The sequence below is a fragment of the Haemorhous mexicanus genome, chromosome 6 (assembly GCF_027477595.1).
Source record: "Haemorhous mexicanus isolate bHaeMex1 chromosome 6, bHaeMex1.pri, whole genome shotgun sequence".
Taxonomy (NCBI): domain Eukaryota; kingdom Metazoa; phylum Chordata; class Aves; order Passeriformes; family Fringillidae; genus Haemorhous; species Haemorhous mexicanus.
In genome coordinates this window covers 57,378,463-57,397,060 of record NC_082346.1, presented here as the reverse complement: position 1 = coordinate 57,397,060, position 18,598 = coordinate 57,378,463, and the positions used below count along the sequence as shown (strand labels likewise).

The 18,598-nt window shown below is 44.6% G+C and overlaps 1 protein-coding gene across 1 annotated transcript; it reads left to right on the top strand.

Moving 5' to 3' along the window:
* Positions 1–1,167: 1,167 nt before the first annotated feature.
* On the top strand, positions 1,168–16,381 carry TMEM179 (transmembrane protein 179). The gene is made up of 4 exons (XM_059850441.1): positions 1,168–1,638; positions 5,524–5,661; positions 7,188–7,266; positions 8,177–16,381. Exons 1-4 carry the CDS (start codon positions 1,337–1,339, stop codon positions 8,354–8,356), a joined length of 699 nt encoding a protein of 232 aa, XP_059706424.1. The 5' UTR covers positions 1,168–1,336; the 3' UTR covers positions 8,357–16,381.
* The last annotated feature ends 2,217 nt before the right edge of the window (positions 16,382–18,598 follow it).

Sequence of the window (18,598 nt, the reverse complement as noted above, 5' to 3'; positions counted from 1 at the left end):
AAATTACTTTACCTGGAACTGGACATTAATTGTGGTGCCTTGTGCTGGAGAGAGGATTCATGCCGAGATGGAAAAATGAAATTGGCATTGTGGAGAAACTATAACTTGAGGCCAGTTTAATTTGGGTTTTTGTGCCAGAGTGATCTGAGCACAACTCACATTCTCCTTTTTGATGCCTTTTGCTTTCTGGCATCCTGGCCTTGCAGTTTTGGGCCCTACAGCAGAGGGGATGCTCTGGTGTCTTCCCAAGCATGGTGTGGGGCAGAGAGCTGCTCACCCCTGGGAATAAAATGCCATCTGTTCCTGCCATGTACGTCCCACTGCTGTGCTGCTCTGTTCTCAGCTTGATGTCCAGCAGGAACTTGCTTGAGGTTATTTTCTTACAGCCCTGCTCCACCTGCCAGCCAGGGGATGACAGAGCTGATCCCAAGCCCAGGCAGCCCCTAAATGACACCAAGGCTCAGGAAAAGTTATTCCAGTTCTGGTGAGCCTTTGCTCCCCTTGCAATAGCTTGGTAGGGGGGTGACCTCCTGGGCTAGGAACAAAGCCACTGGGTCTGTAGGGGCCGGGGTGGCTGTGCACTCTGTCTGTTATTGCCACCATCCGAGGCTGCTGCTAGATTTTAGAAACTTGGGTCAAAATTTCCTGGGATCCAGCAGCTCGTATGAGGCCAGTCAGTCGGTTTGGGGTATTTGTGTGTGTGTGTGATGGCAACACAACAGGGGTGACATCAGTGTTCTGTGTCGTTAGGGGGATCCCCCACCGGCTGGAGACGCACGGACTGATTTAACCCCCTGGGCGCCAGAGGGTAGTGGCAGCCAGATTTTCCCGAAGAGAAAACGCAACAGCTCTTCCTCTCTCCTCTCCCCTCTTCCTCTACAAGCCCTGAAACCACTCATAGGGGCAGCTCGGGCTGCGGGAGAGGGAGCAGCCGTGTCCGGAGGAGGCATCGGACCGCACTGCATTGTATGGCATTGCATTGCACTGCGCATCCTCCCTCCCTCCTTCCCTCCCCACCGCCTACTGCTGCAGCCTGCCTTCCTCCCTCCATCCCTTCATCCTCCCTGCGTCCCACCTCACATCCCTCCTCCTGCATCCCTCCTCCTGCATCCCTCTCTCCTACATCCCTCCTCCTGCATCTCTCTCTCCTACATCCCTCCTCCTGCATCCCTCCTCCTGCATCCCTCTCTCCTACATCCCTCCTCCTGCATCCCTCTCTCCTACATCCCTCCTCCTGCATCCCTCCTCCTGCATCCCTCCTCCTGCATCCCTCCTCCTGCATCCCTCTCTCCACCCCTCCCTCCGTCCCTCCCTCTGCCTGCGCAGAGCCGCGGACATGGCGCTCAGCAATTTCCTCTTCGCTCAGTGCATCTGCTATTTCCTGGCCTTTCTCTTCAGCTTCATCGTGGTGGTGCCACTCTCCGAGAATGGCAACGACTTCCACGGCCGGTGCCTGCTCTTCACCGAGGGCATGTGGCTCAACGCCAACCTGACGGTGGAGCGGCAGCGCTTCACGGTGCAGGAGTGGGGGCCCGAGGCCGCCTGCCGCTTTAGCATCTTCACCGGGCTCCTCTCCCTGCTGCTGGCCACAGTGCAGGCCTGGAGGACCCTCTTCTTCCTCTGCAAAGGGCACGAGGAGTAAGTATCCCTGGGGATAAGCCCGTCCCTCCCACAGGCTGGGGCAGTCTGGGGGTGAAGCCCTGGGCTTTGCGCCATCCAGGTCACCGGGCTCCCCAGAGGGGTTTGGGGAGAGGTGATCACCCGTGTCTGTCTGTCTGTCTGTCTGTCACACACCAGGCACTCTCCCAGCTGTGTCCAGGGCCCTCTCCAGAGGATGCTCCCGTGGGGTGGGGGTTCAGATCAGTGCTGTGCCCCCGCTGCCCTTTGGCAGTCCTGGTGCAGTGTGTGGGCACTCAGCTGCAGTGGGCATGGAAGGATTTGGGGGCCGTGGGGTGATGCTGGAGGCTGGGGCTCACAGGTGCCTCTTGACCATGGTCCCACTACACACCTGTGCCAAAGGAGGCCCTCCCAGGTGTGCACTGGGTGTGGGAAAAACCTTGAAACAACATGGTTGTGCGTGGGGGGCCGGAAGGGAGAAGTTGGTGCCTCCCCTCTCTTTTTGGTGCTGCTTTTGCTGTGTGCATGGCAGCTACTGCAGACAACATCTATTGCTTGGTTATGACATGAGAGCAACGCTGAGCGCTCCTGCAGCAGCTCAGGGTGGCACTGGCTGCTGGCTCCTGTGCTCACAAGCCAAGGGGCAATCCCACCCCAGCAGGGGTAGTCAGAGGCTTGGTGGGCCAGGCAGCAGCTCAGCAGCACTCTGATGTTCTGTGCTTGCCTCTCTGGTGGCCTGAGAGGGCAGAGACCCTGGTGCAGGTAACCCAGGTGCTCCAGGGCCGGGGCTGGACCATGCTCTGGTGCCTGTCTAAACTAGGAGAATATTCTTCCCATGGTTTAGGAACCATGCCAAGGGTAAATCACTCCTGTCCAGGTCTATTTGGACCAGAGGTTTCTTGAGTAGGGGGCTGTTACATCTGGGCTTGGTGATCCTGGAGACTGGGTAGCAGTGTTGTCTTTCTGGCTCTTTCCAACCACTCTCAACCTGTCTAATAAACAACCTGCAGTAAGTGAGGACCAGAAACTTCACATTCAAACATACCTTACACTAAATACAACCACATAGTTCTTTATATCTTTGAATTCAGTTTCCTCAGGTGATCCAATATCTGCAGAGGGTTAATTGAATCTCAATGCTTTGCAGTTCAGAGCTAGCTAATTTTTAGAAGAAACAAGCAGTAAAAACCCTGTAATGGTGACATTTGGATTAGATGTTTGGCCTGCTTCCAAAAGTGGCTGTTAACTTCAAAACTGTTGGGCAGGCCCCTGAAAAGTGTCCCTTTAGGAGCTCCTTCAGGCTCCTTTGGGAGTTGTATAACTCTGTTCCTAGCTGCTCCAGGCAAGTAAGGCAGAGGGCTGTGGGATGATGGGGTGCAAAGACAAAGCAAGTTGGGATGGTGAGATACCCACAGGAGACCACAGGAGGGTACAACATGGCAAGATGCTTGGGAGCAGCAGTTTCTTGGTAAGAAGGAAAGTCTGTCCTGTTCCACATCAGCCACCATATGAAAAGCAGGCAGGGCTCACTCTGTCCTGATTTTATGCAGCCGTTTGTTAACAATGCAAAACCATTTCTGTTTGGATAGAGAGATAAAGGTGAGCTCCTCAGCACACATGACAATTGTCTCTTCTGATTAGAGGTAGTTGAGGAAGAGCCAGAATGTCATAACTGATGATCCTATCGAGGAGGATCACTGCTACTGGGCCAGCTCCAGGGTGAGCCAGCCAAGGCAGTCAGGATTAGTTAGCACCCTTTGCATCTTTCATGTGCAATGGCTTTGAATGATTGCTGACAGATTATTTTCTAGCAGTTATGACTGCTTAAAAACCTTAAAAGTGTCTCAGCACTCTTTGCCTCAGCAGCCTGGGGCTCTTCAGCTCAGCTGAAGGGTAGAGGTGTAATTCAGATGCTTCATTGCTAGGATTGCAAAGCAACTTCACGTGTAAACATTCATTGTTAAAGGGCACTCACTCAATCTGCAATGCATAGCCTGGAGTTCTCATCTATGGAAAAAAAATCAGGTAATCTAGAGATCCAAATGAGCAGTTTTCTGTCAGGATGGCCTGGCAGTGGTGATGGTTTCTCTTGCCAGATGCAAATCAGGTGCAAGGCTGAGCCCTGCTTTGTCAGTGGAAAGTCAGACCCTGGGCCATGGAACCTCTCTTGCTGCAGGGTAGGAAATAGAGGGAGAAGTGCAGATCCTGGGCTGTGATGACCCACTGAATAGTCCTGGTGACTGCTCCTTTTCTAGAGCTGTTACTAATTCTGGTTCCAGGTCTGTTTTATTCTGTGAACAGCTCAAGTCTTTTCTACCTCTCAGGCCAGCATTCCATGCTAAGGAGCACACAGAGGATATGATCTAACTTCGGCAGCACTTGGGATGAAATCCAGGTTAGGTGTGAAGTCAGGGTAGAGAACATGCAGAAATCTGGGATCTCATAGCAGCTCTCACTGTATGGGTGACCCCAGCAGACAGCAGAGCTGAGCTGATCTACTTCACCAAGCCCAGCTAAGGCAGAGCAGGATTCAGCTTGTTGTTCATCCAGAAGTCAGGTGTCCTGGCATCCAGCACCCATTACAGTCTATAGGGGCACTTCTTGAAGGTGGTTTATTTCCCTTTTCTATCAGTCTTGGGGTGGGACAACTGTCATTTTGGAGAGAGCCTAGGCAGTCCCTCTAAGGCCTCATCAACCCAGGAGCAAACATCCTAACTCTGCTGATAATTGCTTCCTCACCTCATTTTAAAGACGTTCTCCTGAGGTCACAAATGTATCATGTATAACCTGTAGAAATTAGGATTGTCCAGCCTAGAACCTTCCAGGACTCAAACACTCATGTAAGAAGCCTATTGGCTTTTCAATCAATGAGCAACCCGGGAAAAGAAGTGACTAAGGGTTTTTTTCTTTTCTGAGGCAAGTAGATTAATTCTATCACCAGCACAATGAGTGGCACTGGTGAGAAATTTGTCATATTCATCTTTACCACACACTGAATAGGATGACCTGTCTCCTGGGGCTGCCAGTCTTCCTCCAGCCTGGAGCAAATGCCCAGTTTTTGCATGATGTGACATTCCAAGGTGTCTAATTCTAAACAGCCACTTAGAGAAGTTTCAAGTCGAGAAGGGCTTTGCCAGATGAATGGGATTAGAAACTTTTAAAAAGTTAAAAGTTCACAGCTAAAATTCAGGTGAGGAGTTAAAGAGTGAAAATGAGAGAGTGATTCCATGGCCTTATGGGAAATCTGTAAGCATCCCACCCATCCCACTCCAAACACTGCTGATGGCAGGCCCTGGTGGGGCAGATTTAAAGGGGATGAGATAAATTGATATTCAGCTGGCAGACGTAGCATACTGACACCAAAGCCAGAAAAATCCTGGGAGAATCTGGCCTGCTCTGCAAATTGCCCATAAAACTGAGATTTGTGTCCTGTGATGCCAGTACCTTGTGTTACATTGCTTAAAGTGATTATAGCTCTCAATTCTGTGTTTTTTATTTTTAGTTTCCCTCTTCTAAGCAATTTTTGTCCCAATTATCACTTAAGTCATGAAATTATTTTAGTTGCAGTTACTACATAATTTGAGCTAATGACATTTATTTTAACAATGGTGATTTTCATCATTACAGCTAATGAAAGCCACATTGTGTATGAACAATCACCACTTATTATATAAAGCCACATCTTCTTATGGTTAAAAAAGAAATCAAAATCAAAAGCAATTGCAAGCGAAGGTAGCGTGACTCAAAATCAAGTCCATAGTGTTTCAATGTATTAGGTGTTTTTAATTAAAGATGTGTTTTAAATGGAAACTGATATCTTTGTGCCCACTCTGTGCTGCTTACAGAGACTGCTGATGTTGTGTTTCAGCTGTTTATGAGTTACATTTTTCTTCCCTTTTATTACAGCTCTTTCTTTTACGCCTTCCTGAATCTGCTGATCAGCGCCTTTGTGGTGTTCATCACATTTATTGCCAGCACTATAGTGAGTGTAGGATTTAACATGTGGTGTGATGCAATTACTGAAAAAGGAAGCATGCCAAATAGGTTAGTATTGAAGAATACATTTTATTCCTTTTATTCTTTTCATATAGGCACAATTGAGCTGTGGTGTTACAAAATGTAGTTATTACACGCAAGGTGAGCAAGGGGGAGAAGGCATCTGTAATATGAACATCCAGAGTTTTTTCATGTGGAACAAAACAAAGCAAATCAAACTTCTTTTTGTTTGTTTATTTAGAAGCTCACAAAGAAAAGATGTGTTTCCATCACATTTTGTGGTCTCTGAGTTATGATCATATGAGAAACAAATCCGTTATGTTAAATTTTTTTTGTTTCCAAAGGAATGCTAGATTTAGAGTTTTTCTAAGAATGGGGGGAGTGTGGCCTTGTGAGCAGGGCAGGGGGCTGGGGGCCAGGGTTCCTGGCTTGCAGTCTTGGTTCTGCCCCCAACCCACTGTGTGACTCCAAGCAAGTCACTTATCCTGCCTGTGCCACAACTCATCATCAGACAAAACGTTTGGGGTAGAGTTCCTTGCCTTGTAGTGATGCTGTGGATGCCCTGAGAGCCACAGAAAGGAAAGCACTTTGTAAGTGCTAAGTACAGATGGCTGATGCTTTGTTACACTCACAAAATGTAAAGCTCCTAAAATGGTCCACTGTATCCCACGATGCTTATGCTCCTTATAGGAAACATGATAAGTCGAGGAACATTTGCTCCTGTCAAACAAATAATGATGAAGAGAGAGGAAAATGTGACATTTTATGTCATATGATATTGAATAAATGTACTACTTAAAACCTACATTTATGTTGCACGTTGTCATATGTTGTAAAATGCCATAGTGAATGTTCTGTTTAGGGCTGCAACGATTAATCGAATTACTCGAATATTCGGTTAAAAATTCAGTTACAAAAAGCATCTAATCGAATATTCGGGTAAGAACCCAAGATGACCGACAGCACTGAAAAGGAGAGAGAAGAGGCTGCAGAAATCAACCAAGAGGTAGAATGACAACCTCAAAATCCTGGGATTTTTTTTTCACATCAATAATGGTCCAAGTTATTTGTAAAATCTGTAGGCAGCCCCTATCTTACCATCAGAGTATCGTCTCCTTGCTGGAGCATCCGAAACAAAAACACAATTCCTTCTTCTGAGGCTTTTCCTGATGAAGTCAAAAGGTAACAGAGGATCATACACTTTGTTTCATTGAGGGGTGAAACAACCAACCTGGGGTGATGCCAGGGGCAAATCTGTGGGAGGTGAGGGGGCAGTGGGAAAGAGGGGATTGAGGATGCTCTTCATAATAACTATTACAATTCCACTTATGAAAGATCTGTGTTATCACTTACATAATTTTTTTTTTTGTAAAAGAAAGTAATTTTATCTTAGTTTTAGAGAAGATCAGCAAACAACCTGGTGATTGCAATATCTTAATTATGCTCTGATAGAATGTGCCATTGTGACTGTTCAAAGTACATTTAATATGTTATTTCATTTTTATATTTCGTTTACCTAGAATCTCTTCAAATTTTTTCTTTTGTTTTTCCCTTCCAAATGCCTTTCTGGGTAGCTGTGAAGAATTGCAGGATATAGATCTTGAGCTGAACTTGGAAAACTCTGCTTTCTATGACCAATTTGCTATTGCACAGGTAGGTCAGACTAAGTCATGGTTCTATTCCAGTTTATTTGCCATTTGCTTATTGACCTGGGATTACTGGAGCTGAATTACCATTCTCAGAAATCAATGGGAATGTTTCCACTGACTTCAGTAAGTGCTGAATCAGAATGATAGTGATGGGCACATTTGCCTTTTAAATTCAAAACAGACAGTTTTGAATACAGATATGTCAAAGCTTCACCCTAGCACTGATCTTGTTAATCATGACAGAAAATTCATTGTTCATCCAAAGGATCAGGTCTGCAAAAGTTGCAGCACTCTGGTGTCCTGGACCTTTTCATTACTGTTCAATATAATTTCTGACCTACACCATGTTGTGGGGTTCCTAGTTTTGCCTTCCTTGACTTTGACTGAGATCACCTAAGCTAGATAAATATCAGACCATTCATTCAGATAGGGCTGTTTTCTGATGAATCCATGAGAATTAGACCTCTAAGGCTGTCAGACCTTTCTATTGAATATTCTAGCTCTAAGTCAATGATCAGTCAGTGAACACTGGGACATGAGCACATGCTAATTTTGCTGGGATGACAGTCCCATCCCTGCAGGGCTGCACCCTTTCAAATGCTTATGTTGCCCCACTTGGAAAGAGGCATTAGCTTGCCTGGAACATTCCTTGAAGGGAACCCTGCCTCTTGGGCATCAGCCAGTTTTTTGTTTTTATTGCCAATATTGGCATCTAGATGCCCAGCTCAGGCATTTAGGAATGAAATATGCCATAAAAGTGACTCCTTTGTGTGAAGAACCCAGGACCTCCCTGGATTTAGCTTGGCACAACTCCATGGGTTTTGGTCCAGCTGAGGTTTGCATAATCACCCGGACAGCTGACTTGGTTTTCACAATACTGTACTGAGCACTTTATGATTTCTTTCCTTCTCCAGTTTGGTCTCTGGGCTGCCTGGCTGACTTGGCTGGCAATTACCATTCTGGCTTTCCTGAAGGTTTATCACAACTACAGACAGGAGGATCTGCTAGACAGCCTGATCCATGAGAAGGAGCTGCTGCTAGGAAGATCCCCTTCACGATCTTCTTTGCAAGATGACAAAAGTGGCATGATCTAAAGTGTAAGCAAATTTCCAGGGCAGGATCTAGATTTTATTATTCAGTAATGTGAGCTGAAGCTGAGTCGGGGTATTGAGTGTGTGAGATCTTTTCTTTTCCTGAAATGAAATGCAATTGTGAATTACTCATTTCCCCCATGAGAAATTGTTGGCAGAAATGCTGATATTAGGATAAAGAGAATGAACTGCCCTATGTGCCTGTGGCACAGCAAACTTTCTGTCCTGTGAAGGCAAAATTTGTAACCTGCCCTTGTCAGCAGAGCTCCCACGTGCCATCACTGGCTTTTGGGACAGGGGCCATTCTTGAGGACTGAGCTGGCAAGACCAGGCTACAGCATCCAGGCTATTCTTCAACAATAGAAGTAACTGGAGCTGCATTCAGTCCCTCCTGTCTCCCTCTCCTCCCTTTTGCCAGTGAAGCTGCCCCTCTTCTCTCTTTATCCTGGGAAGCTGCAGCTCTGGTTCGGGTGCAGGCTCTCGCTGTCTCTGCTTTCGCTGTGTATGGATGCAGTACTGACAAACATGTTGCTCCTGCTCTGATTTTATTTCAAACATAGAGACCTGTGTTCCAGACTTGATATTTAATATTGGAGAGTGTTAATGAATTCCATGAAACCTGTGTATTATTATAGCATCTGTCAAAAACTGTGAATAATATGGAAGGATGACAGAGAACATTTGTGGTTTTGTTTCTTCTTAGATTTTGGCATGAGCACCATTTATTATGACTCCTGAAGTGAAGTGTAGCTAGAAATTGCTGAAGCTTGCATACTAAGAAATTAAGCTGAATAGTATTAATGCTTGTGCATTTATAAATGTAACTTGGTCCCTAACATTGTATACTATTCTGTTTTGAATATTAGAATTTATTTGTGATATTTATTTCATATAGGATATGCAAAATTACAGTAAGCATTTGCATTGTAGGTTTCTATATATAAACATAGCAAGGAGTTCAAACAGCTGAGTTCTTTTATTGATAGTTCAGTGCTGAATGGGTCTATTCTCCCCACTCATGGGCAGGAGTTCCAGGACAGATGGATTTTGCTGTGAAAAGGAAGAAGAATTGCTATTTACACAAAGCTCACTGGTGACTGTGTTGTTGCTTTCAGTTTTGCTTGGCCAGTGCTTCAACAAATCAGGTGGATTGTTGAGATCAGAGGTAGCTCTGATAATTAAGAAGAGTCACTCAGAGGAGTGTGGGATTTGCATGGCAGAGAAGTAAACCTGTGCTAGGAGTAAGCATTTATCCCCAGGTGCACATTGCACAGAAGACCCCAAATCAGCAGAAAACTTAAGCAAAGAACTAAGTTTGGACTGAAGATTTTTTGGGAGTATGCTGACACTGCCGGTGGTACCTGTGTTTGAGTTGAGACTGAATTTATTGCAACAGAAGTGCAAACCACACATGATTATATGACCTGGTAAATCAGAATGAGGGGAGAGAGGACAGCAGGCTTCTACCACATCAGAGCTCAAGCCTGGGGTTAGCACAACCATGCAGATTTACTGTTGGCTTCTAGGGACTCTCTGATGCTTAGTTAAGTACCAGCTTAAGCATTTCATTGAAACAGAATTTGATGTCATGACAAATCCCTCAATTATTAAGCATTTTAGGGCATAAAATCTGACATTGTATTTAACTGCCAAAATGTTCTCATAGGCTTAGAGAAAAAGCCCTCCACGGGCCCTAAGCAGTAATCCAGCCCTGTGAACATTGCTTACAGCCCCAGCTGAGCACTGCTTATAGCCACAGCTCTCTGTAGAGAGGCCTTGTTCTTCAGCATGATTTCTGCCCACCAGAGAATGCAATTCCTTTGAAAGCTTTGCAGCAGTGGCCTTTTTTTTTTTGTAGTTGGGAGTTGACATCAGAGGAGAACTCCTGGAGAGGGAATCAGAGATCAAGTTAATTAATGCCAATTTAAAATTCAGGTATCAGGACTGTCAGAGTGCCTTTTTTAAAATTCATTTGGTCTAATAATTTGGTTATCAAGAAAAGTCTCTTCACTGAAAGGGTTGTCAAGCACTGGGACAGGCTGTCCAGGGAACCGGTGGAGTCACCATCCCTGGGTGTATTTAAAGGAAAGGTAGATGTGGCACTGAGGGACATGGTTTAGTGGTGGCCTTTGCAGTGCCAGGTTAATGGTTTGACTGGATGATCCTAGAGGTCTTTTTCAACCTAAATTACTCTGTCTCTAGTAGGAGATACACTCTTGCAAGTATCTGAGTCCCTTGCCAGGGAATGACCTTCTTCATACCTAGAAAAGCTTGAGTCTTGTAAGTTAGCCCGTTTCCCCAGTTTCCCCAGTTTCTCCAGCTGTAAAAGGCAGTCTCACCTTCACTCAGCAGTGATGTCTCTTCCCACAAATTACTTCAGTGCATGCCTTACTCCTTGTGTGGAACCATGATGCTGCTTTGTATAATATATTTTATGTATATGCCAAATTGGGCTTAGGCTGAAGTGAGGTGTGGGCTGGGGACCACTGTTCCTGGTGTTGCCTGAGGGTTTGAAGAACCACGAGGCAGAAGATAACAAGTGTCTTCTTGTGGTTCTTGCTCTGTGGTTCTTGAGGTAGCAGGGCCCAGGCCTTGTCTCTGCTTCTGAAAGAGAGGATGCTGCTTGTGGGTGAGGCTGTCTGGAGCTCATGCTCTCTTCTACCTCTCCTGTCTCAAGGTTTTTTTTCTCCTTTCCACTTCCATGAGAGGCAGCAAGCACTGGTCCTGGGTTTGGAGTTGCCATGCAAAATGAAAAGAGGCTGAGGCTCTTCTATGAGTCCCATGTGAATGGGGCTGTTTTTCACAGCTTTCCCATGTCAGTCTGCTTTTCACAGCTCCCCTGCCTTGACCAGGTGGGGTGAGGCTGGTACCCCCTTGCAAGCTTCAGTGATGGTTAAAAGCAAAGCTGTTTTTGATGGAAGCCCCTGTGTGAGTCAGAAGGCAGAGCATGTAGTGAGATGCTTTCTGGCTGACCCAAGGAGAGGAAGGGTATCCTGTCCAGTTTTTGGACACACTTGGTGTTTTTTATTTGCACTAAGTTTTCTGCAACCTCTTCTCCTAAAGCTTAGGCACTCAGGCCAAGCTGGTGGTGCCAAGCTGGAAATGTGTTAGAATTGTGGTATAATTTATGCACACATACATACCTACCTGTGCTCTCTCTCATGCACTTCTCCCTTTTGTACATTTCTGACGTCTGATTTTAGTCACCCGTTGCCAACCAGCACATTGTGGGGCTGAGTCAAATTTAGCATTTCTGTGACATTTCAATACCTTTAATTTGCCATGTCCAAGGGCAGGGAACACTCTAGAAAGAGTTGTATTCAAAGAACTAGAGCACTGTGTGGTATTTATACTTGTATTTATTTATTGTCATATGGTGCAAGGTGAAAAAGCTTTGTGGCCTTTCCAAGGCACTGGGCTGTTGCCACACTATTATTCTGTTGTACCAAATAAATTCTCTGACTACCACCTGTGGTTAAATTCCCCACCAATTCCCTGCCAGCAGTCCTCATTGGGCTAGAAGGATCTAAGCTAACAAGTGTCATCTGAGCTTTTATTACTATTTTTTATAATGGAGAAACAATTGGAGCCATCTTTTGGAACAGAACTTCCTCATGAGTGCATTCATGCTCAAAACATCTTATACCACTAACTCATGAGGCATCTTTCACCTGGGAAATTTCAGTGGGAATCACAAAAATAAGAACATGATGATTTACTGTAAAAACTGAAGGACACATTTGTACTGTAGCAGGGATTCTATGGTCCCTTAAAAAAGGAGGTGTCATAATAACCAGTGATGGGTGATTGAGTGTACAGACCTTGTCATGAAAGCATTCCCTGTGTATGTACAATGTACACAGATAAATGCCAGTTCCACTGCTCTTCTGTGATGTGGATGTAGGCTCTTCTCTAAACAAGCAGTTTTGGCTGGAATAGTTGTTAGAATGCCTTAAATTTCTACACTTCCTTTTACTCAGCACTGGGACTTGTGCAATGACAATGGTTATGATACCCAGAGGTGGAATTGATGTGGGCAGAGTAGGAAAGCACTGGCCAATGCATAACCTGCCAAAGGCTGAGATGAGTTTCTAATGCAGGTTTTCAGCTCTTTTAATTCCTCCCTTTTATCTGAGTAATATCCTGCTGCTAGCCTAAATTAGTCCAGTTAGGAACAGAGTCAAATTTCCCTTCAAGGCCTTCACTCCCCAGTGTGGAACACTGCTGATTTATCCTGTGTAGTGTTCAGGATGGAAGCAGAGTTGCAAGGAAGAGGAGCTCACACTTTACAGTCATGTTGCACACAAACCTGATATTGGATGCATGTGGGTTTTGTTATCTTCTTTTTTCAAAGCCTTCTCAAACATATTGCACCATTTACCATTTAAATTATAACTTTAGCAAAAATCCAGACAGTAATTTATACTGGAAAGACTGAGGGTACTTTGTGAAAAACCAATCTGGATTATGGCAAAACTTTTGGTTTATTTTCTGTATCAATGGCCCGAGTATCCTTGAGCAAATGAGCATCCTGGCTGTGTCCAGATCCTAAATCTGTGCCTCAGACCATTTCCTTTGCTGATGGAAAGAGCCCATATTTATCTCTTGGAATGTTTGCTTTGGAGACCACAATTATCCTTTCCTTCTGGTTAGGCAATCTGGGAAAAGAGGAAGGCTTTACCTGCAGTGACAAAATGCTAATGTAACTTCATAAGCACAGAAATTGTTTTCAAACTATTTCTGTTCATGGCACTAGTGCCTTGAAGTACATGCTTCTATTTTTGTCCTCCATAAGAAGGAGGAAAACTATCCTGAGTTGTATTTTAGTACTCACATATATGCACCTAAATGTTTTTTTTAATTGATTTTTTTTTTAAATGACAAAATTCAAGTTGGTGATCTATGAAGTTAACAACTGCATAGAAAACAGGACTTTGATGCTCTCCTGATGTTGAAGGGAACTGCAATCTCTCAGAAAAACTATCTTTGTTCCTGAACAAACAGAAGGTTAGTACAGAATTTACTTGAGATATAGCAAGTACTGCTTTATTTCAGTGCAGGCACTTTATGAATAATGTTTTTCCATCCTGTTGTATTAGTACAGCCATGCTTTCTCTTTAGTTTTTTTGTCCATGCCAAAGAGTGTAATTGAACTGCTATTGCAAACATAGATGAATGTGAATGTATTCACCCGAGTGCTTAGAGATCCCTACCCCTCACAGCTACCACAACTGCTTGAACTGTTATTGCACACAGTAGAGAAAAAACCCTGAATCCATGTGAGAGTCTAAATCCTATTTCCATAGACAGCTAAAGGATTTAGGATTTAATGCTTATTAGCTTGCTGTAAAATCCTCATTGCTAAAAAACAGGCATAAGTACCTGAGAAGTGCTGTGTGAATAGCACTTTGCAGTGGTCAAATAATGATATAATTTTGGTTTGGGATTTTTTAATTTATTTTTTTTCTCACCAAAATAAAAAGACAACAACAGCAATTTGTTAGACATGAAAGGTTATCCTTGATCCCCCTTGAATCCTCCTGCTGGAGCTCTTCTACTTGGCTTGAAATTCCTAAATAACAATTATTTAGCGTGCTGGCTCTGGTGTTTATCAAGGAGATAAACTACTTGGAAGCAAGAGCTGCTCACTGAAGTAGCTGCAATTTTTTGTATGTGGTGGAAACCCAGTGTGAGAAGGTTTTGTTCCCCCTTGCCACTTGACAGTGTTGTAAAGTGAGGGTTGAGCCAAGCTGCCAGGAGGTGAGAATGATGATTTGTGAGTACTGTTGGTATCTTGGATGATTTCTCACACAAGCGAGTAAACTGTCCTGAGACTAAACTACTCTTCATCTCCTCCTCATTTTCTCCTTGTTTCCCCCTAGATTTGGGCAAATTTGACTCCACTATGGATACAGACTCTGAAGTATATTTATAAATGTGAGAAAAAATGCAGTCTCTATGGAAAATTTTGTCAAAAAATTAAGAAAAGCAGTCAAGGGTTTTCCCTGTTCTCATTCAGCCTCTCTGGATTGTGCCACTGAACCCTTCCCTTTACATAAGCCAGGCCTGATTTGGGTGATGTGTTGCTCTGGGAGGTTTCCAAGGCTGGTGCCACCAGTCTCTCCAGGAACCTGGTGGAATTAAATGAGTGCTATGTTAAACCATAAAAAACTGTTTGAAAACTGTCATGATATCCCACATTACACAGTCCAGACCTCTTCACCCCATCTCTCCTGCAGCAGAGAGAATTATTTTTCCCAATCAACACTGCGAAGTCCAACAGTCTGTGTCTGAAACACAGCACATCTTCCTGGAACACACAGGATCTGGGTTGCATCAGTGAATCCATTCCATTTTCTAGGCTGCTGCAACACTTTTAGCCATGGTTGTTGAAACAGGGTCCAGCATTTGACTTCATAAGCTGCTGGCAGCCTCCTTGTTATACCACATTCTTTGAGAGCAGCAGGCAGCCCCTTTGCTCAGTGGTGCTGAGAAGCTCTGTACTGAACAGAATCCTTCTGGGGGGGACCACTCCACTGTGGTCCACAGCCAGTGCACACTGATGCTGTCAGAGCAATCTGGTCAAACACACTCTAATTAAAACAGCCCAAGCTACACAACTGGGGAATCAATGTATTGTGATCTGTAGTACACTCCAGAGAGGTTTTTGAATGTTTATAACCAAAACAAAAATAACAAAACACCCCGACAATTCCACTGAAGTTTTCTCCCTCTGCATCCTTTAATCTTCAAAAACATTCCTGCAAACTTCAGAAAGGATTTTTTTGCTATCAAGCTGATTGGGTCTTGTTTCTCACATCCCTTCCTAACAGAGACAAGGACAGCTGAAGTGTGCAGGGCAGTGGCATCAGTCTGAGCAGAAATAGTTCATGTGGAAGAATGCATTTCCTGTGAGGGATTTCAGCTTTTGGGCTGTGCCATGAGGGAGTGGTATTGACACTGATTTCAGCCTCTGCCTGGCCTGCTCAGCCCCTGCCTGCTCGTGTGGCCTCACAAATTGCAGAGCATCCTCTTGAAGCATGTGCTGACCTAAAGTCAGCTTCTGGAGAGAGCCACCTGTGCCAGCTGTGCAGGTATCTGCTGTAAAGGTGCTGACATTGCCACCAGGTCTGGAGGAAAGCAGATCAAGATACCCTACACTGGCCCTTGGTCCAGTGCAGCTCTTGACTTGCCTGGGGAAGCACTGACTGTTCCCAAATCTCTGTGGAGTTGGCATTTGTGAGGACAGCTCATTAGCAGCCATAGTTTTAAAAGGTTTAGTGGTTTTGTGTGGTACCACCTGCAAAGATCTGAAGCAGATCTTTCTTGCTTGTAAGTCAGTGCAGAGCCTGAAAGCATTTCAGCCTCTCTGAAATATGTGTCCTCTAATGTATGAATTCATGAGCTCCTGTCTCTTACAGCCACCTGGGAAAAGCTTTATAACAGTCTAGATTATCTAATTTATTTTTTTTTTTATGCTGCTTAAGAGGTTCCTACGGTGGGTATTTGGGGAGAAAACAGAACACTTTCATAATTTGTTTAACCACTGAAAGCAGTTGAGGAGCAGATCCCTCACCAGTGTACACAGAGTATCCTGTGAGCAGCCACACCAGTCCACACAAGCTGAGGGTAGAGCCTGGCCAGTTTTGAATATTATCTGTGTTTATTTGTATGGTCTTTTGCAGTGTAATGACTGCTTCAATTGCATGTGTTTGACAAAACCAGAAAGGGAGTGAGGTTTATTATTGTTTTGATACAGTCTCAAAAGGGAAGCTTTTTACTAGCATTTTAATACAGCCCTTTGTAAACATCCAGCAAAGAAAAATACTGAATCTAATCTTTCTGCTGGTGGAGTCACTGAGTTTTCTCTGGCTTTAGCAGGAGCTGGACTGGGTTCAGTGTATGTGGTACTCTCCAGCATTACTGATAATGAGTTCATGTGTTTTATATATTGATGCTTTTTGCTGAACCGTGCATCAGCTTTTTATGATTTGGTGAAATATAAAAATAAATTATTTGAAAATTCAATGTTTCTGTGCCTGTTCTTTGAAGGTGAGTTTAAATTGTTACAGTATAAGCTAAAAAAAAATGCTCTCAAAGTCGGTGTTAGAGTCTTTGTAGTCATTCCCCAGCCTCTCCATGCCACAACTTGTGCAGTTAAGGGTATGCCCAACCATCCTCAGCTGCCTGAGCCCTTTTGGCATCCTCTTCCAGCAGTTCACCCTAAGGCCATTGGAGACAAGGAGAAAATGGTCCTGTGTCAACATGCAGCTGGTTTGTTACCAAATGTAAGGGGAGACCACAGGCTGCATGGACAGGCCATTTTTCTAAATGCCAGCTGGTTAATTTCCTTCATGTAGCATCAGTGTTTCTCTTCAGAGGTGGGCATAAAGGTTCCCAACAGCTATCTTGGAGTGAGGAATTAATAAGAAAGAAGTCCACACTATTATCTTATAGGTTCCTGAGTTATTCCTTGGGGGCAGTTGGTAACATCATTTTTATAGTCACAAGCTGCCAGCTCTTCTGCTTGTTTCTAAGTGGCAAAAGGCAGAAATGACAATTACAATTGCTGCTATGGGCTCATTTCCAGACTATCAGGGTTGGAGAGATGAAGGGAAGGAAGGGGACTCGAGGCAGTCTTTGGGACTGCCTTTCACTGGTGCTAATGCTGAGTGCATCAAAAGGTTAATGCAAAACCATCCAGTGCCATCTCTCTATGTCTTTTTCTATCTCCTCTAATCCTGTGGGTATGGATACTCCTGCTGCTGCAATCAGGTGCTGTCGATGTGCCTGAAGAGGGTGTTGGCAGCTGCCCTCCATCCGTTCACACTGCAGGAATGTGCTGAACACTGTCAAAACAACACTTACCCTTCTGTTGTGGTCTGCTTGTTTCTGCTATGTGTTAGTTACATACTCCTGCATCAGGGAATTTAAGCAGCACTTCTACCCCTAGGGACTGCCATTAGTCCATTGTCATGCACAGACCTGCTGCTCTCCCCTGCCCCTTTGTCTCCTGCCACCCCAGACCCTGCTCCTGGGAATGCCTCCTACCCACTGTCTGCTTCAAAAACTGCACCACGGGCCCTGTCCTACATCACTCCCTCTTTCAGCTCTTTATATCTAAAACACAGCCATTTACAATTCATATATTTACAGTACAGTTACATTCATTATACAATTGCCCAGAGCTGGTTGGCTGCAGCACTTTTGAGTTCTGAAGCAATTCACAAGTCCAGTGTGAATTCAGGTGAGTATCTCCATGCAATAAATTATGCAGTCTCTCTCTTTTTTACCTCTATTGGGAAAATCTCAGGAGTTGTACGGAAGGCAAATATTGCCCAGCATGGCCAGCAAGGGGATTATTACCCAACACAGATAATTTTATTTAACTTTACAGATCCAAACTCATAAAGGTGTCACATGCAGAAAAAACACTATTGAACAAGAATAAGAAGTCACATCCAGCTCACAGTGGTGAGGATAAAGCTGTGATGGCTAAAGAATGAAGGGGCAGAGAGGGAAAAGGGGTTGTGCATGTTTAAGCAGTATTGATGAATGGAAAAAGAGCTTCACTGTGAGAAGGAAATAAAAGAGCGAAGTCCACAGTGAAGTTGTGCAGCAGTAAAGAAATGCAGGCCCAGGAATGGAATTTTTTCTCCTATTCCCAGTCATGTTATTGACCCACTTCATTCACTCCCACATGCAATGGCTTTCTTAGCTTCAGTTTTTTCACCTACAAGATGCCACTGCTCTGCCAGAAACAGGTTTTAGCCTTCATTTATTTCAAACCTTCTGGCTTCAAGGCAATTTTAGTTTGGCTTTCTGCTGCCTGCCAAGTATCTGGCTGACCACAGTGAACAATCCTGACCCAGGAGACCTTGTCAAGCCATGGTGAGACCTCAGCAGTGGTCTCAAGATAACTCGAGTGCTGCCTTTTCCCATGCCCAAAACAGTCCCAAACAGAGCCAACACAAAAGCCAAAAATAGCTGTTCCTCTGCTAAATATCCCTGACAGCCCAGATGTGGTAGCAGTTCTCACTCACACCAATAAATTGCGCCTCAACAAGAGGAACTTGGACATTTTCCTTTTGTAGCAGGCTCAGTGTAAAGGTGGTCCTCTGTCCATGCCCTGGGGAGCTGTCCAGGAAGGTGAGCACATGGATGGTCCTCACACCACCTCCACATTTTCCCTCACAGTCCTAAGAGGAGTCAGCCCAGAGACAAAAAACCACCACTGATTTGCCA

Bases quoted from the DNA above. Each gene is read 5' to 3' on its own strand.
- TMEM179 (XM_059850441.1), top strand. From the start codon at position 1,337: ATGGCGCTCAGCAATTTCCTCTTCGCTCAGTGCATCTGCTATTTCCTG. The intron at 1,639-5,523 runs GTAAGTATCCCT...CTTTTATTACAG, and splicing joins CTCTGCAAAGGGCACGAGGA to CTCTTTCTTTTACGCCTTCC. The intron at 7,267-8,176 runs GTAGGTCAGACT...TTCCTTCTCCAG, and splicing joins ACCAATTTGCTATTGCACAG to TTTGGTCTCTGGGCTGCCTG.